The 15,594-nt window shown below is 47.9% G+C and overlaps 1 protein-coding gene across 1 annotated transcript; it reads left to right on the forward strand.

Moving 5' to 3' along the window:
• The first annotated feature begins 8,107 nt into the window (after nucleotides 1-8,107).
• SIRT7 (sirtuin 7) lies at nucleotides 8,108-15,417 on the forward strand. Its single transcript, XM_037913456.2, has 10 exons — nucleotides 8,108-8,387; nucleotides 8,507-8,644; nucleotides 10,351-10,455; nucleotides 11,588-11,658; nucleotides 11,825-11,897; nucleotides 12,695-12,793; nucleotides 13,295-13,531; nucleotides 13,787-13,867; nucleotides 14,123-14,229; nucleotides 14,836-15,417. Exons 1-10 carry the CDS (start codon nucleotides 8,292-8,294, stop codon nucleotides 15,047-15,049), a joined length of 1,221 nt encoding a protein of 406 aa, XP_037769384.1. The 5' UTR covers nucleotides 8,108-8,291; the 3' UTR covers nucleotides 15,050-15,417.
• The last annotated feature ends 177 nt before the right edge of the window (nucleotides 15,418-15,594 follow it).

The following is a 15,594-nucleotide window of genomic DNA, read 5'->3' on the forward strand; positions in this document are numbered from 1 at the left end:
CCCGTTCCAGAGCACCTTCCTTGGGGATTTGGCGGGCCGCCTTGCGGTAAGGTTTATTTCGGGCTCTTCTGCTGATCCATTGTGGGGGCTCTTCTGAACTGAGAAACTCTTCTGTTTTGCAGACACTGATTTTTGTCCTAGGCCTGGCTTATGCAGCGCTTTTTTACCAGTTTCACTGTTTGGTTAGATGGTGACTTCTTTACAGGAGATGAAATTGTACAGTCCCTTCCTGGGGATGCCATTCTTGGTATAAGGTCCCTTATCTGAGCCTGGGAACTTAAATTCATAGTTCTGCTGAACACTAAAAAACATGGACTTAACAGAGACACTGGTTTGATGACTCGCTACATCAATTTGTAACACACCCTACTGCCTGATAACCCTTAGCTGTCCACTTAAAATTAAGAGGTTTCCTACAGCATGTGTGAAGTACTTGTGCTTAATTTCTCCCATGTTGTATTTAGCTTGGACACTCTGTTAACCTTCTCCAGACCTGAAGAAGAGCTCTGTGAACTTGACAGCTTGTCCTTTCCACCAACATCACGCACAATCATCAACCAGTAAGGGCTTGGCTACACTTGCGAGTTACAGCGCAATAAAGGAGCCCCGGGCGCACTAGCTCACTACCCGTCCACACTGGCAAGGCACGTAGAGCGCTCTGACTCTGTGGCTACAGCGCTCCTGCTGATCCACCTCGGCAAATGGAATAATATTTGCTTCGCCCCCGCTGGAGCACCACAGCGCCAGTGTGAATGAGGTGTTGCATTACTGTGCTCTGATTGACCTCTGGAAACGTCCCATAATCCCCTTAAGTCAAGTGGCCACTCTTGTCATTGTTTTGAACTTGCTGTAGGAATGCTGATAGCCCTTTCAAAGCTCCTTTTCAGACAGCTGGTTGTTTATCTGCTCCGGGACAAAGGAACCATTACTGAGGAATGCTGCTTGCTTTGAGTGGGGGGAGGCTCTTGCTGTCTGAACTTACAAGACAGCATGCTGACATGCTCTCAGCCCCCCAAAAACCCATTCTCTCTCCCTCCACATACACACAACACACTCCCTGTCACACTCCAACCCACCCCCCGCATTTGAAAAGCACGTTGCAGCCACTTGCATGCTGGGATAGCTATCACAATGCACTGCTCTTTGTGGTGTTGCAAGAGCTGCTAATGTGACCACACCAGTGCGCTTCCAGCTGCAGCGTTTTCCCTGCTGCAGTCTCTGAAGGCTGGTTTAACTCCCAGCACTCTACAACTGCAAGTGTAGCCATGCCCTAAGATGTTACCTTACAGACCTCATCTCTCCCTTATAGAGGTATTGTTTGTTTCTGCCCACTTATGGGAATAAGCTATGCTGGTATAACTGTGTCCACACTAGAGGGTTGTACAGCTTTAACTGAGTTTCAAACCAGTATAGTTAAAGCAATACAAAAGCTGCATGTAGACAAGACCCCAATTTGTTGAACAGATGACACAATAGATTCCAGGTGTGTCCCCTGTCATTCTGGGTCTCAGGAGAAAGATGCAGTACTTTGGACTAGAGTGCAAGGGGCACTCACACCTTACTTCATGGACACTGTTAGGTGATGGAATAGCTTCTTTATGGAGGAGATGCTGCCCCAGACTAGAACTGAAGTTTGGGGTAGGAGGGAGAACCCAGCTATGTCTTTCCCCAGGTGGAGACATTCTTTAAAGGGTTTCACAAGCACTGAGTAGAGGGATCCATTGACCTGATGCTGAGAAATGGCCCCATGGAAAATCTCATAAACCAGTCTTGGCTGATATCCCCTCCCTCAGCAGGAGGAAGAGGAGAGAATATAGTTAGAGGTTGTCAGTGAGGCAGCAAAGGGAGAGAGAAACCTAGAGCACAGGCTCCAAGGTGCAAAGAATCGGCGCCCAAAGGTTCACAGTATCCCCTTGCACACTTCTCATTTTGAACACTGGAGTGTCCCACGGATGTGATACCTGTGGGGGTTGGGATGGTAGTAGACACACATTAGTGTGGCGAGGGCAAGCTGGCCAAAGACACCAGGGAAAACTCTATCCAACTTAAAGAAAAGGAGGACTTGTGGCACCTTAGAGACTAACCAATTTATTTGAGCATGAGCTTTCGTGTAGCTCACGAAAGCTCATGCTCAAATAAATTGGTTAGTCTCTAAGGTGCCACAAGTCCTCCTTTTCTTTTTGCGAATACAGACTAACACGGCTGTTACTCTGAAATCTATCCAACTTAGAAAGAGCCCATGGAGTCATAAGCCTCTCCACAGAGAAGGCAGGCTTCAGCTCTAAGGCCTCTTCTAAGCTGCAACTACACCATGATGTGCCTGCAACTCATTGTGTTGCCTTTGGCAGGGTAAGAACATAAGGAGAGCGTAAGAATGGCCATACTGGATCAGACCAATGGTCCCTAGCCAAGTAGCTTCACTTCTGACAGTGGTTTGTACCAGATGCTTCAGAGAGAATGAACAGAAGAGGGCAATTTATCGAGTGATCCATCCACTATAGTACAGTCCCAGCTTCTGGCAGTTGGAGCGTGGGGTTGGATCCCTGCCCATCCTGGCTAATAGTCATTGATGGACCTATTCTCCGTGAACTTATCTAATTCTTTTTTGAACCCTGTTATACTTTTGGCCTTCACAACATCCCCTGGTAACGAGTTCCACAGGTTGATCTGCTGTCTATTAATGTCATTGGGTGACCCTGGTTCTTGTGTTATATGAAGGGGTAAATAACACTCACTTTCTCCACACTATTCATGAACTGTGTGTGTATATATATATATATACAGAGAGAGAGAGACCGTTATCATATTCCAACTGTAGTCATCTCTTTTCAAAGCTGAACAGTACCAGGTTTTTAATCTCTCCTCACATGGAAACCATTCCATACCTCTAACTTTTTTTTGCTATTCTCTCTTTTTCCAATTCTAATATATTTTTTTTTGAGGTGGGGTGACCAGAACTGCATGCAGTATTCAGGTGTGGGTGTACCATGTATTTATAGAGTGGCATTATGATATTTTCTGTTTCATCTATCCTCTTCCTTATGGTTCCTAACATTCTGTTGGCTTTTCTTTGACTGCCACTACATATTGAGCAGATGTTTTCAGAGAACTATCTACTATGATTCCAAGATCTTTCTAATTTAGACTCCATTTTGAATGTATAATTGATTGTTTTCCAATTTGCATTACTTTGCATTTATCAACAATTAATTTAATCTGCCATTTTGTTGCCCAGTCACCCAGTGTAGTGAGACCATTTTTGTAACTCTTCAGACGGCTTCGGACTTATCTATCCTGTGAAATTTTGTATCCTCTGCAAACTTTGCCACCTCACTGTTTACCCCTTTTTCCATATTTATGATTACGGTGAACAGAACTGGTGGCAGTGCAGATTTTGGGGGGACAACTACCTCTCTCCACTATGAAAACTGACTATTCCTACCCTTTGTTTCCTATCTTCTATCCAGTTACTGATCCCTGAGAGGACCTTCCCTGTTATCCCACAACTGCCTACTTTGCTTAAGAGCCTTTGGTGAGGGACCTTGTCAAGGGTTTCTGAAAGTCAAAATACACTATATCCACTGGATCATCCTTGTTCATAGGTTTGTTGACCCCCTGAAAGAATTCTGATAGATTGTTGAGGCAGGATTTCCCTTTACAAAAGCTATATTGTCTCTTCCCAATTGTATCATATTCCTCTGTGTCTGATCATTCTGCTCTTTACTATAGTTTCAGCCAATCTAACTGGTACTGACATTAGGTTTACCAGCCTGTAATTGCCAGGATCGCTTCTGAAGGCTTTTTAAAAAATTGGTATTACTTTAGCTATCCTCCAGTTATCTGGTTTAAGCAATAGGTTACATACCAAAGTAGTTCTGCAAATTTGTATTTGAGTTCCTTCAGAACTCTTGGGTGATACCATTTGGTCCTGGTGATTTATTACTGTCCAGTGTGTTCCAAACATCTGTTGTTGATGCCTCAATCTGAGACAAAAAGGAGTAGAATCATAGAATATCAGGGTTGGAAGGGACCCCAGAAGGTCATCTAGTCCAACCCCCTGCTCGAAGCAGGACCGATTCCCAGTTAAATCATCCCAGCCAGGGCTTTGTCAAGCCTGACCTTAAAAACCTCTAAGGAAGGAGATTCTACCACCTCCCTAGGTAACGCATTCCAGTGTTTCACCACCCTCTTAGTGAAAAAGTTTTTCCTAATATCCAATCTAAACCTCCCCCACTGCAACTTGAGACCATTACTCCTCGTTCTGTCATCTGCTACCATTGAGAACAGTCTAGAGCCATCCTCTTTGGAACCCCCTTTCAGGTAGTTGAAAGCAGCTATCAAATCCCCCCTCATTCTTCTCTTCTGCAGACTAAACAATCCCAGCTCCCTCAGCCTCTCCTCATAAGTCATGTGCTCTAGACCCCTAATCATTTTTGTTGCCCTTCGCTGGACTCTCTCCAATTTATCCACATCCTTCTTGTAGTGTGGGGCCCAAAACTGGACACAGTACTCCAGATGAGGCCTCACCAGTGTCGAATAGAGGGGAACGATCACGTCCCTCGATCTGCTCGCTATGCCCCTACTTATACATCCCAAAATGCCATTGGCCTTCTTGGCAACAAGGGCACACTGCTGACTCATATCCAGCTTCTCGTCCACTGTCACCCCTAGGTCCTTTTCCGCAGAACTGCTGCCTAGCCATTCGGTCCCTAGTCTGTAGCGGTGCATTTGATTCTTCCATCCTAAGTGTAGGACTCTGCACTTATCCTTATTGAACCTCATCAGATTTCTTTTGGCCCAATCCTCCAATTTGTCTAGGTCCTTCTGTATCCTATCCCTCCCCTCCAGCGTATCTACCACTCCTCCCAGTTTAGTATCATCCGCAAATTTGCTGAGAGTGCAATCCACACCATCCTCCAGATCATTTATGAAGATATTGAACAAAACCGGCCCCAGGACCGACCCCTGGGGCACTCCACTTGACACCGGCTGCCAACTAGACATGGAGCCATTGATCACTACCCGTTGAGCCCGACAATCTAGCCAGCTTTCTACCCACCTTATAGTGCATTCATCCAGCCCATACTTCCTTAACTTGCTGACAAGAATACTGTGGGAGACCGTGTCAAAAGCTTTGCTAAAGTCAAGAAACAATACATCCACTGCTTTCCCTTCATCCACAGAACCAGTAATCTCATCATAAAAGGCGATTAGATTAGTCAGGCATGACCTTCCCTTGGTGAATCCATGCTGACTGTTCCTGATCACTTTCCTCTCATGTAAGTGCTTCAGGATTGATTCTTTGAGGACCTGCTCCATGATTTTTCCAGGGACTGAGGTGAGGCTGACTGGCCTGCAGTTCCCAGGATCCTCCTTCTTCCCTTTTTTAAAGATTGGCACTACATTAGCCTTTTTCCAGTCATCCGGGACTTCCCCCGTTCGCCACGAGTTTTCAAAGATAATGTCCAAGGGCTCTGCAATCACAGCCGCCAATTCCTTCAGCACTCTCGGATGCAACTCGTCCGGCCCCATGGACTTGTGCACGTCCAGCTTTTCTAAATAGTCCCTAACCACCTCTATCTCCACAGAGGGCTGGCCATCTCTTCCCCATTTTGTGATGCCCAGCGCAGCAGTCTGGGAGCTGACCTTGTTAGTGAAAACAGAGGCAAAAAAAGCATTGAGTACATTAGCTTTTTCCACATCCTCTGTCACTAGGTTGCCTCCCTCATTCAGTAAGGGGCCCACACTTTCCTTGGCTTTCTTCTTGTTGCCAACATACCTGAAGAAACCCTTCTTGTTACTCTTGACATCTCTTGCTAGCTGCAGCTCCAAGTGCGATTTGGCCCTCCTGATATCTTTCCTACATGCCCGAGCAATATTTTTATACTCTTCCCTGGTCATACGTCCAACCTTCCACTTCTTGTAAGCTTCTTTTTTATGTTTAAGATCCGCTAGGATTTCACCATTAAGCCAAGCTGGTCGCCTGCCGTATTTACTATTCTTTCGACTCATCGGGATGGTTTGTCCCTGTAACCTCAACAGGGATTCCTTGAAATACAGCCAGCTCTCCTGGACTCCCTTCCCCTTGTGGCACCTTAGAGACTAACCAATTTATTTGAGCATAAGCTTTCGGGAGCTACAGCTCACTTCGTCGGATGCATACTGTGGAAAGTGTAGATCTTTTTATACACACAAAGCATGAAAAAATACCTCCTCCCACCCCACTCTCCTGCTGGTAATAGCTTATCTAAAGTGACCAAGCTCCTTACAATGTGTATGATAATCAAGGTGGGCCATTTCCAGCACAAATCCAGGGTTTAACAAGAATGTCTGAGGGGGGGTGGGGGGGTAGGAAAAAACAAGGGGAAATAGGTTACCTTGTATAATGACTTAGGCTTGAATAGAGACTGGGAGTGGCTAAGTTAATTGTATCCAATTTGCAAATGAATTCCAATTCAACAGTTTCTCGCTGGAGTCTGGATTTGAAGTTTTTTTGTTGTAATATAGCAACTTTCATGTCTGTAATCGTGTGACCAGAGAGATTGAAGTGTTCTCCGACTGGTTTATGAATGTTATAATTCTTGACATCTGATTTGTGTCCATTTATTCTTTTACGTAGAGACTGTCCAGTTTGACCAATGTACATGGCAGAGGGGCATTGCTGGCACATGATGGCATATATCACATTGATGGATGTGCAGGTGAATGAGCCTCTGATAGTCTGGCTGATGTTATTAGGCCCTGTGATGGTGTCCCCTGAATAGATATGTGGGCACAGTTGGCAACGGGCTTTGTTGCAAGGATAGGTTCCTGGGTTAGTGGTTCTGTTGTGTGGTATGTGGTTGCTGGTGAGTACTTGCTTCGGGTTGGGGGGCTGTCTGTAGGCAAGGACTGGCCTGTCTCCCTAGATTTGAGAGAGTGTTGGGTCATCTTTCAGGATAGGTTGTAGATCCTTAATAATGCGTTGGAGGGGTTTTAGTTGGGGGCTGAAGGTGACTGCTAGTGGCGTTCTGTTATTTTCTTTGTTAGGCCTGTCTTGTAGTAGGTGACTTCTGGGAACTCTTCTGGCTCTATCAATCTGTTTCTTCACTTCCACAGGTGGGTATTGTAGCTATAAGAATGCTTGATAGAGCTCTTGTAGGTGTTTGTCTCTGCCTGAAGGGTTGGAGCAAATGCGGTTGTATCGTAGAGCTTGGCTGTAGACAATGGATCGTGTGGTGTGGTCTGGATGAAAGCTGGAGGCATGTAGGTAGGAATAGCGGTCAGTAGGTTTCTGGTAGAGGGTGGTGTTTATGTGACCATCGCTTATTAGCACCGTAGTGTCCAGGAAGTGGATCTCTTGTGTGGACTGGACCAGGCTGAGGTTGATGGTGGGATGGAAATTGTTGAAATCATGGTGGAATTCCTCAAGGGCTTCTTTTCCATGGGTCCAGATGATGAAGATGTCATCAATATAGCGCAAGTAGAGTAGGGGCGTTAGGGGACGAGAGCTGAGGAAGCGTTGTTCTAAGTCAGCCATAAAAATGTTGGCATACTGTGGGGCCATGCGGGTACCCATAGCAGTGCCGCTGATCTGAAGGTATACATTGTCCCCAAATGTAAAATAGTTATGGGTAAGGACAAAGTCACAAAGTTCAGCCACCAGATTAGCCGTGACGTTATCGGGGATAGTGTTCTTGACGGCTTAATTATTTTACATTTGGACCAATCCCCAGTTTTTGCCCCAGATCCCAAATGGCCCCCTCAGGGATTGAACTCACAACCCTGGGGTTAGCAGGCCACTGCTCAAACCACTGTGCAGGGGGAGCAGAGGGGGTGGTACTGGGGGGGGTGCAGGCGCTGGAGGAGCAGTGGGGGGGTCTAGTGCTGAGGGAGCAGGGAGGGGGGAGATTAGGCGCTGGGCTGGGGGGGGGGGGCCGGGAGCGGGGGGTGTCTGGCTCTGGGGGGGGCCGGGAGCGGGGGGGGAGTCTGGCGCTGGGCTGGAGGGGGGGGGGGCAGCCTCGCTCGCTCCGCGGGCGGTGCTGACCCCGAGCGCAGCAGTGCCCGCAGCCGGAGCCCACGCGCTTCACTGCGCAGGCGCCCTTAGCGCACCGCTCCGCCCCCTGGGCTTTGCTGGCAGGTGGCGCAAAGGCACGTGCCAGGCCGGCAGCTCGTCGCGCGCGGGCCCGCTCTTTACCCGGAAATAGCTGCTCTGCCCCGGAAGTGACCCTCATCCTGCCGCGCGGCTCTCTGTCGCCGGAAGCACAAGCTCTGGCTCCGTACCCGGAAGCGGCCGGCGTCCCACGGCTGTCATGGCGGCTGGCGGGAGCCTGAGCCGGGCGGAGCGGAAAGCGGCAGCCCGAGCCGAGATCCTGCAGCAGGAGGAGCAGCGGGACCGGCGCAGACAGGTACCGCCCCCTCCCGTTAGCCCGGGTCCCTCGCCCGGCGCCGCCGCGCGGTCCTACCCCGCCGGGGGCCGCTCGGGCGGGCGCGGCGGGTGACCCGTTCTGTGCTCTCCGGCTGCCAGGTGTCCCGGATCCTGAGGAAGCCGGCGGGGGAGCGGAGCCCGGAGGAGAGCCTGCTCCTGGGCGAGTGCGAGGACATCGTGCGGGAGCTGGAGCGGCGGCGCATGAAGCGCGAGGGGCTGCGCAGGAGGCAGGAGGAGGTGGGTGCTCGCCCGCGCCGGGACGTTGATTCCCGCCCTTGCGGACCCCGCTGTAGTCCCTGATGTCCAATGAACCGCTTAGCCACGTGAGCACATCAGGCCTCCGCCCTCCCTCGGATCCCTGTCCACTTGCCCTGCTCCTTCAAAGGCATGGTCCTAATCTTCAGAGCCACTAAGGATCAGGACCCTGCACGTCTCTGGGACCGTGAGGATCACACTACCTAGAGCAAAGCCTGTGAGAGCTGGAAAATCCTCAGTAGAGAGGAGTCAGATATGGAATGAAATTCCAGACTAGACTAGTGAGTCTCAGGTCTAACCTTTGGTAAAGGTTTCCACCATAACTAGAGTGACACTTGCAACAAATATTTTTTCCACTTAAAGAATAAAGTCAACTGCAAACAGAGCTTCCTCTAACCAGACAAGGGAGAAGAGACAGACTCTGGTAAGGACTTCCATGTTGCTTACCTAACTCTTGTTGCATGAACTCCAATAGTATAACAATGAGTGGCATTAAGAAAAAACTGGAGGATAGTTTCTGTAACCTATAGAATTAGTCTGACAGGGAAACTGTCAGAAATGGATCCAACTCAGTGGAGAATTGTCCATTTGGGAAAGGACATGTAAAGGTGTCACCCTCTAGGAGATTTCTAACCCACTGTCAAGGTTTAATAGTCCATGTCAGTTCTTTTCTATTCAGAAAATAAACTGCTCTGACTGGCTTTGTATGCCAGCTTTCCTGACCCCTCTCTTCCCCCCTCCCCCCGGATGAGACGCCACTGCAGCTTCCAGGGATGCAGAATGAAAATCAGGGAGTCTAACTGGTATTTATTTTGGTTTAGTTCAGGTTTGGGTTCAGTTGTATTCAATGTGTTTGGGTTCTTTTCTGGTTCACGCCATCATAAAATCCCAAAAAACTTCAGTAACTGATTCAAACTAGGTCAAATCAAATGTCAATCTGATTTAAATTTAAAAAAAGAATTGAAACTGAAACTGTTTTGATTAACTTTTACATGAGTTTTCCTAGTGTTTTTGTGCTGTCAAACAATTATTTTTTTATGAACGATACGTTTGATCAAATTAAAATAACATCTTGTAAGATTTTCTGTGTTGTATTGGACCTGTGCGGTGAAAGGATACTTTTGAAGCCTGAAAACGTTCTTTCACCACTCGTGATGCTGGAACTGTCAATTGAGTCATCTTGGGTATGACATTTCCAATGGTTTAAAATGATTTCTTTCTTAATGAGATGTGGCTCATCTGCAAATGAATCAAGAGTTGTCCCAATCGTTTTTAGAGCTTTTCTTCATCCAGATATGTTTATTTTTGGAGATTTCATGAGCTTTAAGAAGAAGTTGCAGTTCATCATCCAGTCTTTCAATTTCATATGTGTCTGACATTGATTCTATTACATAATAATTTTCTACTTCTGACTGAAACATTTCCATTTTCATCCACGTTTTGGTTAAATTAAATTTTACCTTGACTTTGTCTTCTTGTGACAGTAGGAATTGATATCTAGGATCAAGGTATGCACATGAGAAAAAGATATCCTTTTCAAACAATTTTTTTTTCTAATTTTTTTTAATTGAAGCCAGTAAGGATTCAGTAAAAAGAGAAGAGACTAGAAGGGAGTTAACCAGCAATTTGCATAGAGTGACACACTGCACCTTAGAGAGATTGCTCTAACTTCCTTGTCTTCTCTTTAGGTTTGTGATGAACCAGAGGAATTAAAGAGAAAGGTCATTGAGCTGGCTGCAGCTGTCCGAAGTGCAAAACACCTGGTCATCTATACAGGAGCTGGGATCAGCACGGTAGGGTTAAATGGGATGAGTTGTTTAAGGCTGCTGGAGCTCCTTCAGCAGTGATTCTATGCCATAAATTCTACAGAGATCTTTCTTGGTTAGTGAGTGGATTGCATGAGGCTAGGTAGGTGTGTAAGCAAAGTATTAGGAGTCCTAGGATCCTGTATTCAGACTGATATTGGCCCACAATTAGGGTCTGGACGATGGGCAGGACACCTTCACATTTGTGTCTCAGGAAGGCACTTGTTGGTCAGGAGAGGCTGAGGCTCTGACTGCGTACAAAGATCTTTGTCAGAGCCCTTCTGGGTTAGTGTGAAGTGCTAGGCAGCAGCCAAGATCACTGTACAAAGAATGTCCATTTTGATCTGATCAGTAAGGCCACTCCTTCAGATTTCTCTTCAAGACCCACTTCTGTCCTATAGCCAATAAGAAATTGGCCAGTTAATGATGGCTAGGTTGAAGGGCAGATGGGTCTAGCAGGCACTTCATAATTTTTAAATTGTAAATATCTATAAAAATGGTCTGCCTTTGTGGTCCCTGCTGGGAGAAGTGGGTGGTGAAGTCTGGCACATCCCCCTGCGTATGTCACTTTTCACTTTTGATTGTGAAATCTTTGAAGCAGGAACCATATTTTCTTATCTTTTTCTACAGCCCCTATCGGAATGGGGACATGATTCAGACTGAGGTGTCTGGGTGCTATAGTGCAATAGACAGTTGTGCTGGAGTATGGCCAGCAAAGATGCCATCATATCTGGAGGAACTATGGAAGGATTTAGGAATTGAGTTCTTTGTGGGGAAACAGGAAATACTGAGTGGGAAAAAGTGGCAGAAATTATATGAATTATGCGAGGGAGGAGAATACTAGGGATCTAACATAAAAATGCAGAAACTGAATGAGTGGGGCAGATGGACAGAATGTTGCCCTGTGAAGGATGATGATTCTGGATGAATTATCAGAGTGAGTTAAGCATGGAGTTCAAACAAGTGAGAGAGACCTGTATGTGCTTCTGTGTGAGAGAGGGCTGATGGATTTATGGGGAATGTACGAAGTGAGAATCAGATAAACTATCAAAGCTGGACTGGTGGCGTGGGGAGCATTCTCAGCAGGTCTCATTTTCCTCTTGTTTCTCCTGTAATGCAGGCAGCTTCAATCCCTGACTACAGGGGTCCTAATGGAGTCTGGACATTACTGCAGAAAGGGAGGAGTATCAGGTAAGCAGATGACATTACTATTTTTTTTCCTTCCGCTCTAATGGGGTGACAGTCTTTGCAACCCTCCAAAGGGTATCTTTCTGGGCTGCACAGCAGAAGGCGAAGACTGAATGTGGGATTAACAGCTCCTCTTCTGTTCCTTTTCCTTTCCCTTTCCATTTGCCAGGGCGACAGATCTGAGTGAAGCGGAGCCCACGCTCACCCATATGAGCATTGCCTGCTTACACAAGCACAACCTGGTAAGGTCCTAAGCTCACTAGTGCTCTGGTACCTGGATCTGAAGGAAGAGGCTGGAAAATCAACAGAGACCAGTTGCTGGGGGAAAAAGTGTTCCTTGGATTATTGAACATAGTTACTGTTACTTACGGAAGGTGGCCAGATGTCCACATGGAAACAGCAGGGTTTGTGCTCCTGTAAAAACCCAGTGTCTTATTGGTGTAACCAGGGGGAAAGTAATATAAAATTCTTACCAGTACAGGGCCAGGAGTGGGCCCCCGGAAGGGGCGGGGCTGGGGGCAGTCCTGAGGCAGCTGCCTCTTCCTCCTCCTCCTTCCCCCCACCCCCTTGGTGGGGCAGGGCAGCGATGTTAAAGCACTGCTGTGGTAAAGGACCCTCCTTAAAGCGCTTTAATGTCGCTGCGTACGGGCTGGTATCGGCTTCTTACCATTACTCTGTACCGGCCACTTTCACCCCTAGGTGTAACTCCCACCTTTTGTAGCAACACCTTTTCCATAGCTGCCTCGCCCCCGCCTTGTTAGCCTGTTCGTGTGGGTGGGTGAAGGTTCCTGTTATAAAACTACTAGCAGAGTAATAGTGATAACCCCTAGCAGAGCTTTATTTAGCAGTGGGAGCCCTTGAACTTCTGTCATAAGTGCGTGCTGGTTTCTGTGTCTTCTCAGTCATTTCTTGCCCACCTTGCTTGGTTTCTGCCAACTCTGCTCAAATTCTGGGGTTGTACTGGGGTCAGTTTGTTTTCCTCATTGGTGAACACTTTCAGAGTTCCATGCCATGTCAGCTCTGCTTCCTTCCTTCCAAGGTACAGCATGTGGTGTCTCAGAACTGTGATGGGCTCCATCTACGGAGTGGGTTACCCCAAGCTGCAATATCTGAGCTTCATGGAAACATGTACATAGAGGTGAGTAGCCAGGGCAAAGGCTTGCTGTTCTGTGGGCTCATGTGGGTTGTGGGCTGCTGGCCTGTCTCCCCAGTCCACGAAGGATTAAACTCTGCACCCGGAGTCTGTTCAGGCCCTTTCTTCAGGGCACTATTTATGGGTTGCAGTGACAGTCTGTAGAAAACCCCCAAATGAAACAGTTTAGCATAAATCCAGCAGCTCTTCCTCCTATGTCCTCCTATAGACAGACTGCCTAGGCATACTCCTGCCACAGGAACTACCCTACTTCCTGTAGCTCCCACCAAGAAAATGAGCTCTTTCAGCCTTATAGGAATCCGATACTCATCAGGCAGTCACCTGACCCCTTTACCAGCTGGGTCTGAATTCCCTACCAGGGCGAAACACCTGTTGTTAAAGGGGCTCTGCCTCAAACCAAGGCTAACTGATGCAAGGCCCCTGGCCTTTAAAAGAGCAAACTTGCCTGTTACATAACTGCATTTCCTTGCTTCCTTCCTGCACAAGGTCTGTACTTTCTGCACACCCAATAGAGAATATGTGCGAATGTTTGATGTGACGGAGCGCACAGCCCTGCACAGACATCATACAGGCAGGATGTGCCATAAGTGTGGGGCACAGCTGAGAGACACAATCGTCCATTTCGGGGAGAAGGGGACCTTGAGGGAACCTCTGAACTGGGAAGCAGCAACAGAGGCTGCAAGCAAAGCAGATGTGATTCTGTGTCTGGGTTCCAGCTTAAAGGTAACTGTAGACGCTCAGTGAAGATTGTTAGCAGCATTCTCCTTTGGTGATGCGCCCTGGCGCGGAGCAGTCTTCTCCCAAACACCTTGGTGTCTGGCCTCGCCCACCACATGTGATAAATCCTGGTGCTTGGTAGTCTCTCTTCTGACTCCTCCCTCGTCCCCTTCCTGGTAATAAATTCCACCTACTCTCACCGATATATTCCAGCATTTACATCTGCATTTGGCTATACTGACAGTCTCTATTTTATGCCAGGTTTTGAAAAAGTATCCACATCTTTGGTGCATGAGCAAACCCCCCAGTCGCCGTCCAAAACTCTACATTGTGAACCTGCAGGTGAGATGTTAAAAAATGGGAAAAGCCTCATGTGAAATGATTCTGCACCTACATCCTGCTGTACGGGGGAATTCATACCCACAAAGAGTCTGGGAACTAGACAGTGTGAATTTGAGCAGGGGACAGATTGGGACATGGGTCCCCTGCCAGAATACAAGGCTGTTAGGTCTGGACAGGGTGCTGTGCAGGGATCATACAGGGGTTGCTCATTCAGCCTGTCTGGATTTTTATCTTCACTTCCTTGGCCCCCCACAGTGGACTCCAAAGGATGATCTGGCTGCCCTAAAACTGCATGGGAAATGTGATGATGTTATGAGATTACTGATGGAAGAACTTGGTCTGGAGATCCCATGCTATGACAGGTGAGGAGCCTCAGGCCTGGTGGCTGCCTCATGTTTACTGACAATAATATTCATCTATTCTATAGAGAACTCACTCCCCCCGCCCCCCCTTCACTTCCCTCCTACAAAGCAAGTCACTTCTGTCATCCTCGTTTTACAGATGGGGAAACCAAGGCACAGGGAAGGGAAGTGGTTTGCTGGCACTAGGATGAGAATGGGGAAGTTCTAAATTCCTAGGTCTGGGCTGAGACTGCACCCTCCTGTGCCTGTTTACCACAGAACATTCCTCTGCCTGCTCAGCACTATATTTTAGTATTTGTAGTTTTTAATAGCGATTTTCATCGTCACCCAGAAGGCGCTGTCAGCAACTCCTGGCAGAAGTGAGGCAGTGAGATGTGTGCAATGGCAGAGCAGTCCAAAAGCCTGCCTTCCAGGGGAGGGCACAAGAGGTCATTTTAGTCACATAGCCGCTTCTTTGGACTGAGTGAATAGTAGCTGCTCACTGGCTACATCGAGGATGGAGGAGTGTAATTTTCAGCAGTGGGTTCAGTTCCTGTGTGTGGTAGTGCTGAGTTCCCCAGCAGCAGGACAAGGAGCCTTTCTTACACATCTGTCTTGTTTTGGTAGAACAAAGGATCCTATCTTCTCTCTGGCTATTCCCCTTAGCCCCAGTGAAGAAGGCAGTCACAGCCGGAGACCTGTGGCAACACCATGGAGCCTGGAGGAGGCGCAGATGCAAGAGCAGCAGCGAGAGCCAGCTTCTCAGCTCAGCCTCTCTCTCTCAGGTGGCTGGTTTGGCAGGGGTTGTGCAAAAGGCTCCAAGAAGAAAAAAGTAAATTGACTTTGTAAATTGCCATTTGAACACTATATTTTTATGGAAATACATCAGCTGCTGCCATTTAGGATGGCTTTTCCCTGCTGCCCTGGACTGAGCTGGGTTTGCCATGAACTCCAAACACAGACTCTGCTGATCTGAGGTCGGGGCAACTGGAAAAAACTGCAGGAGCCATATTTTCATGCAACTATTTACTGTGCGATGACAAAGCTCAGAGGACAGCTGGCTGTTAGGTAATGGGCCTTGCACTCTGACACCTTTCCCTTAATCTCAGCACTTACACTCTGTTCTCTAGCAGCACTGGCAGGCTGGTGCACATGCTGTTTCTCTGCCTTGTGGGGTACTTTTTGCTAAGTAAAGAAGCCTGGACTTTCTTGTGGTTCTGTGACTGGCTAGTGGGGGTGACCCTGGGCTGGGCGCAGGGCATCCGGGATGCAGGAGCCCGCTCGTGTCCTGCCCTGGGCTGGAGGGCAAGGTCTCCGGGATGCAGCAGCCGGATCGTGTCCTGCCCTGGGCTGGGCGCGGGTCGCTGGGATGCAGCAGCCGGATCG

This window comes from Chelonia mydas, chromosome 14 (genome assembly GCF_015237465.2).
Source record: "Chelonia mydas isolate rCheMyd1 chromosome 14, rCheMyd1.pri.v2, whole genome shotgun sequence".
NCBI classification, from domain to species: domain Eukaryota; kingdom Metazoa; phylum Chordata; order Testudines; family Cheloniidae; genus Chelonia; species Chelonia mydas.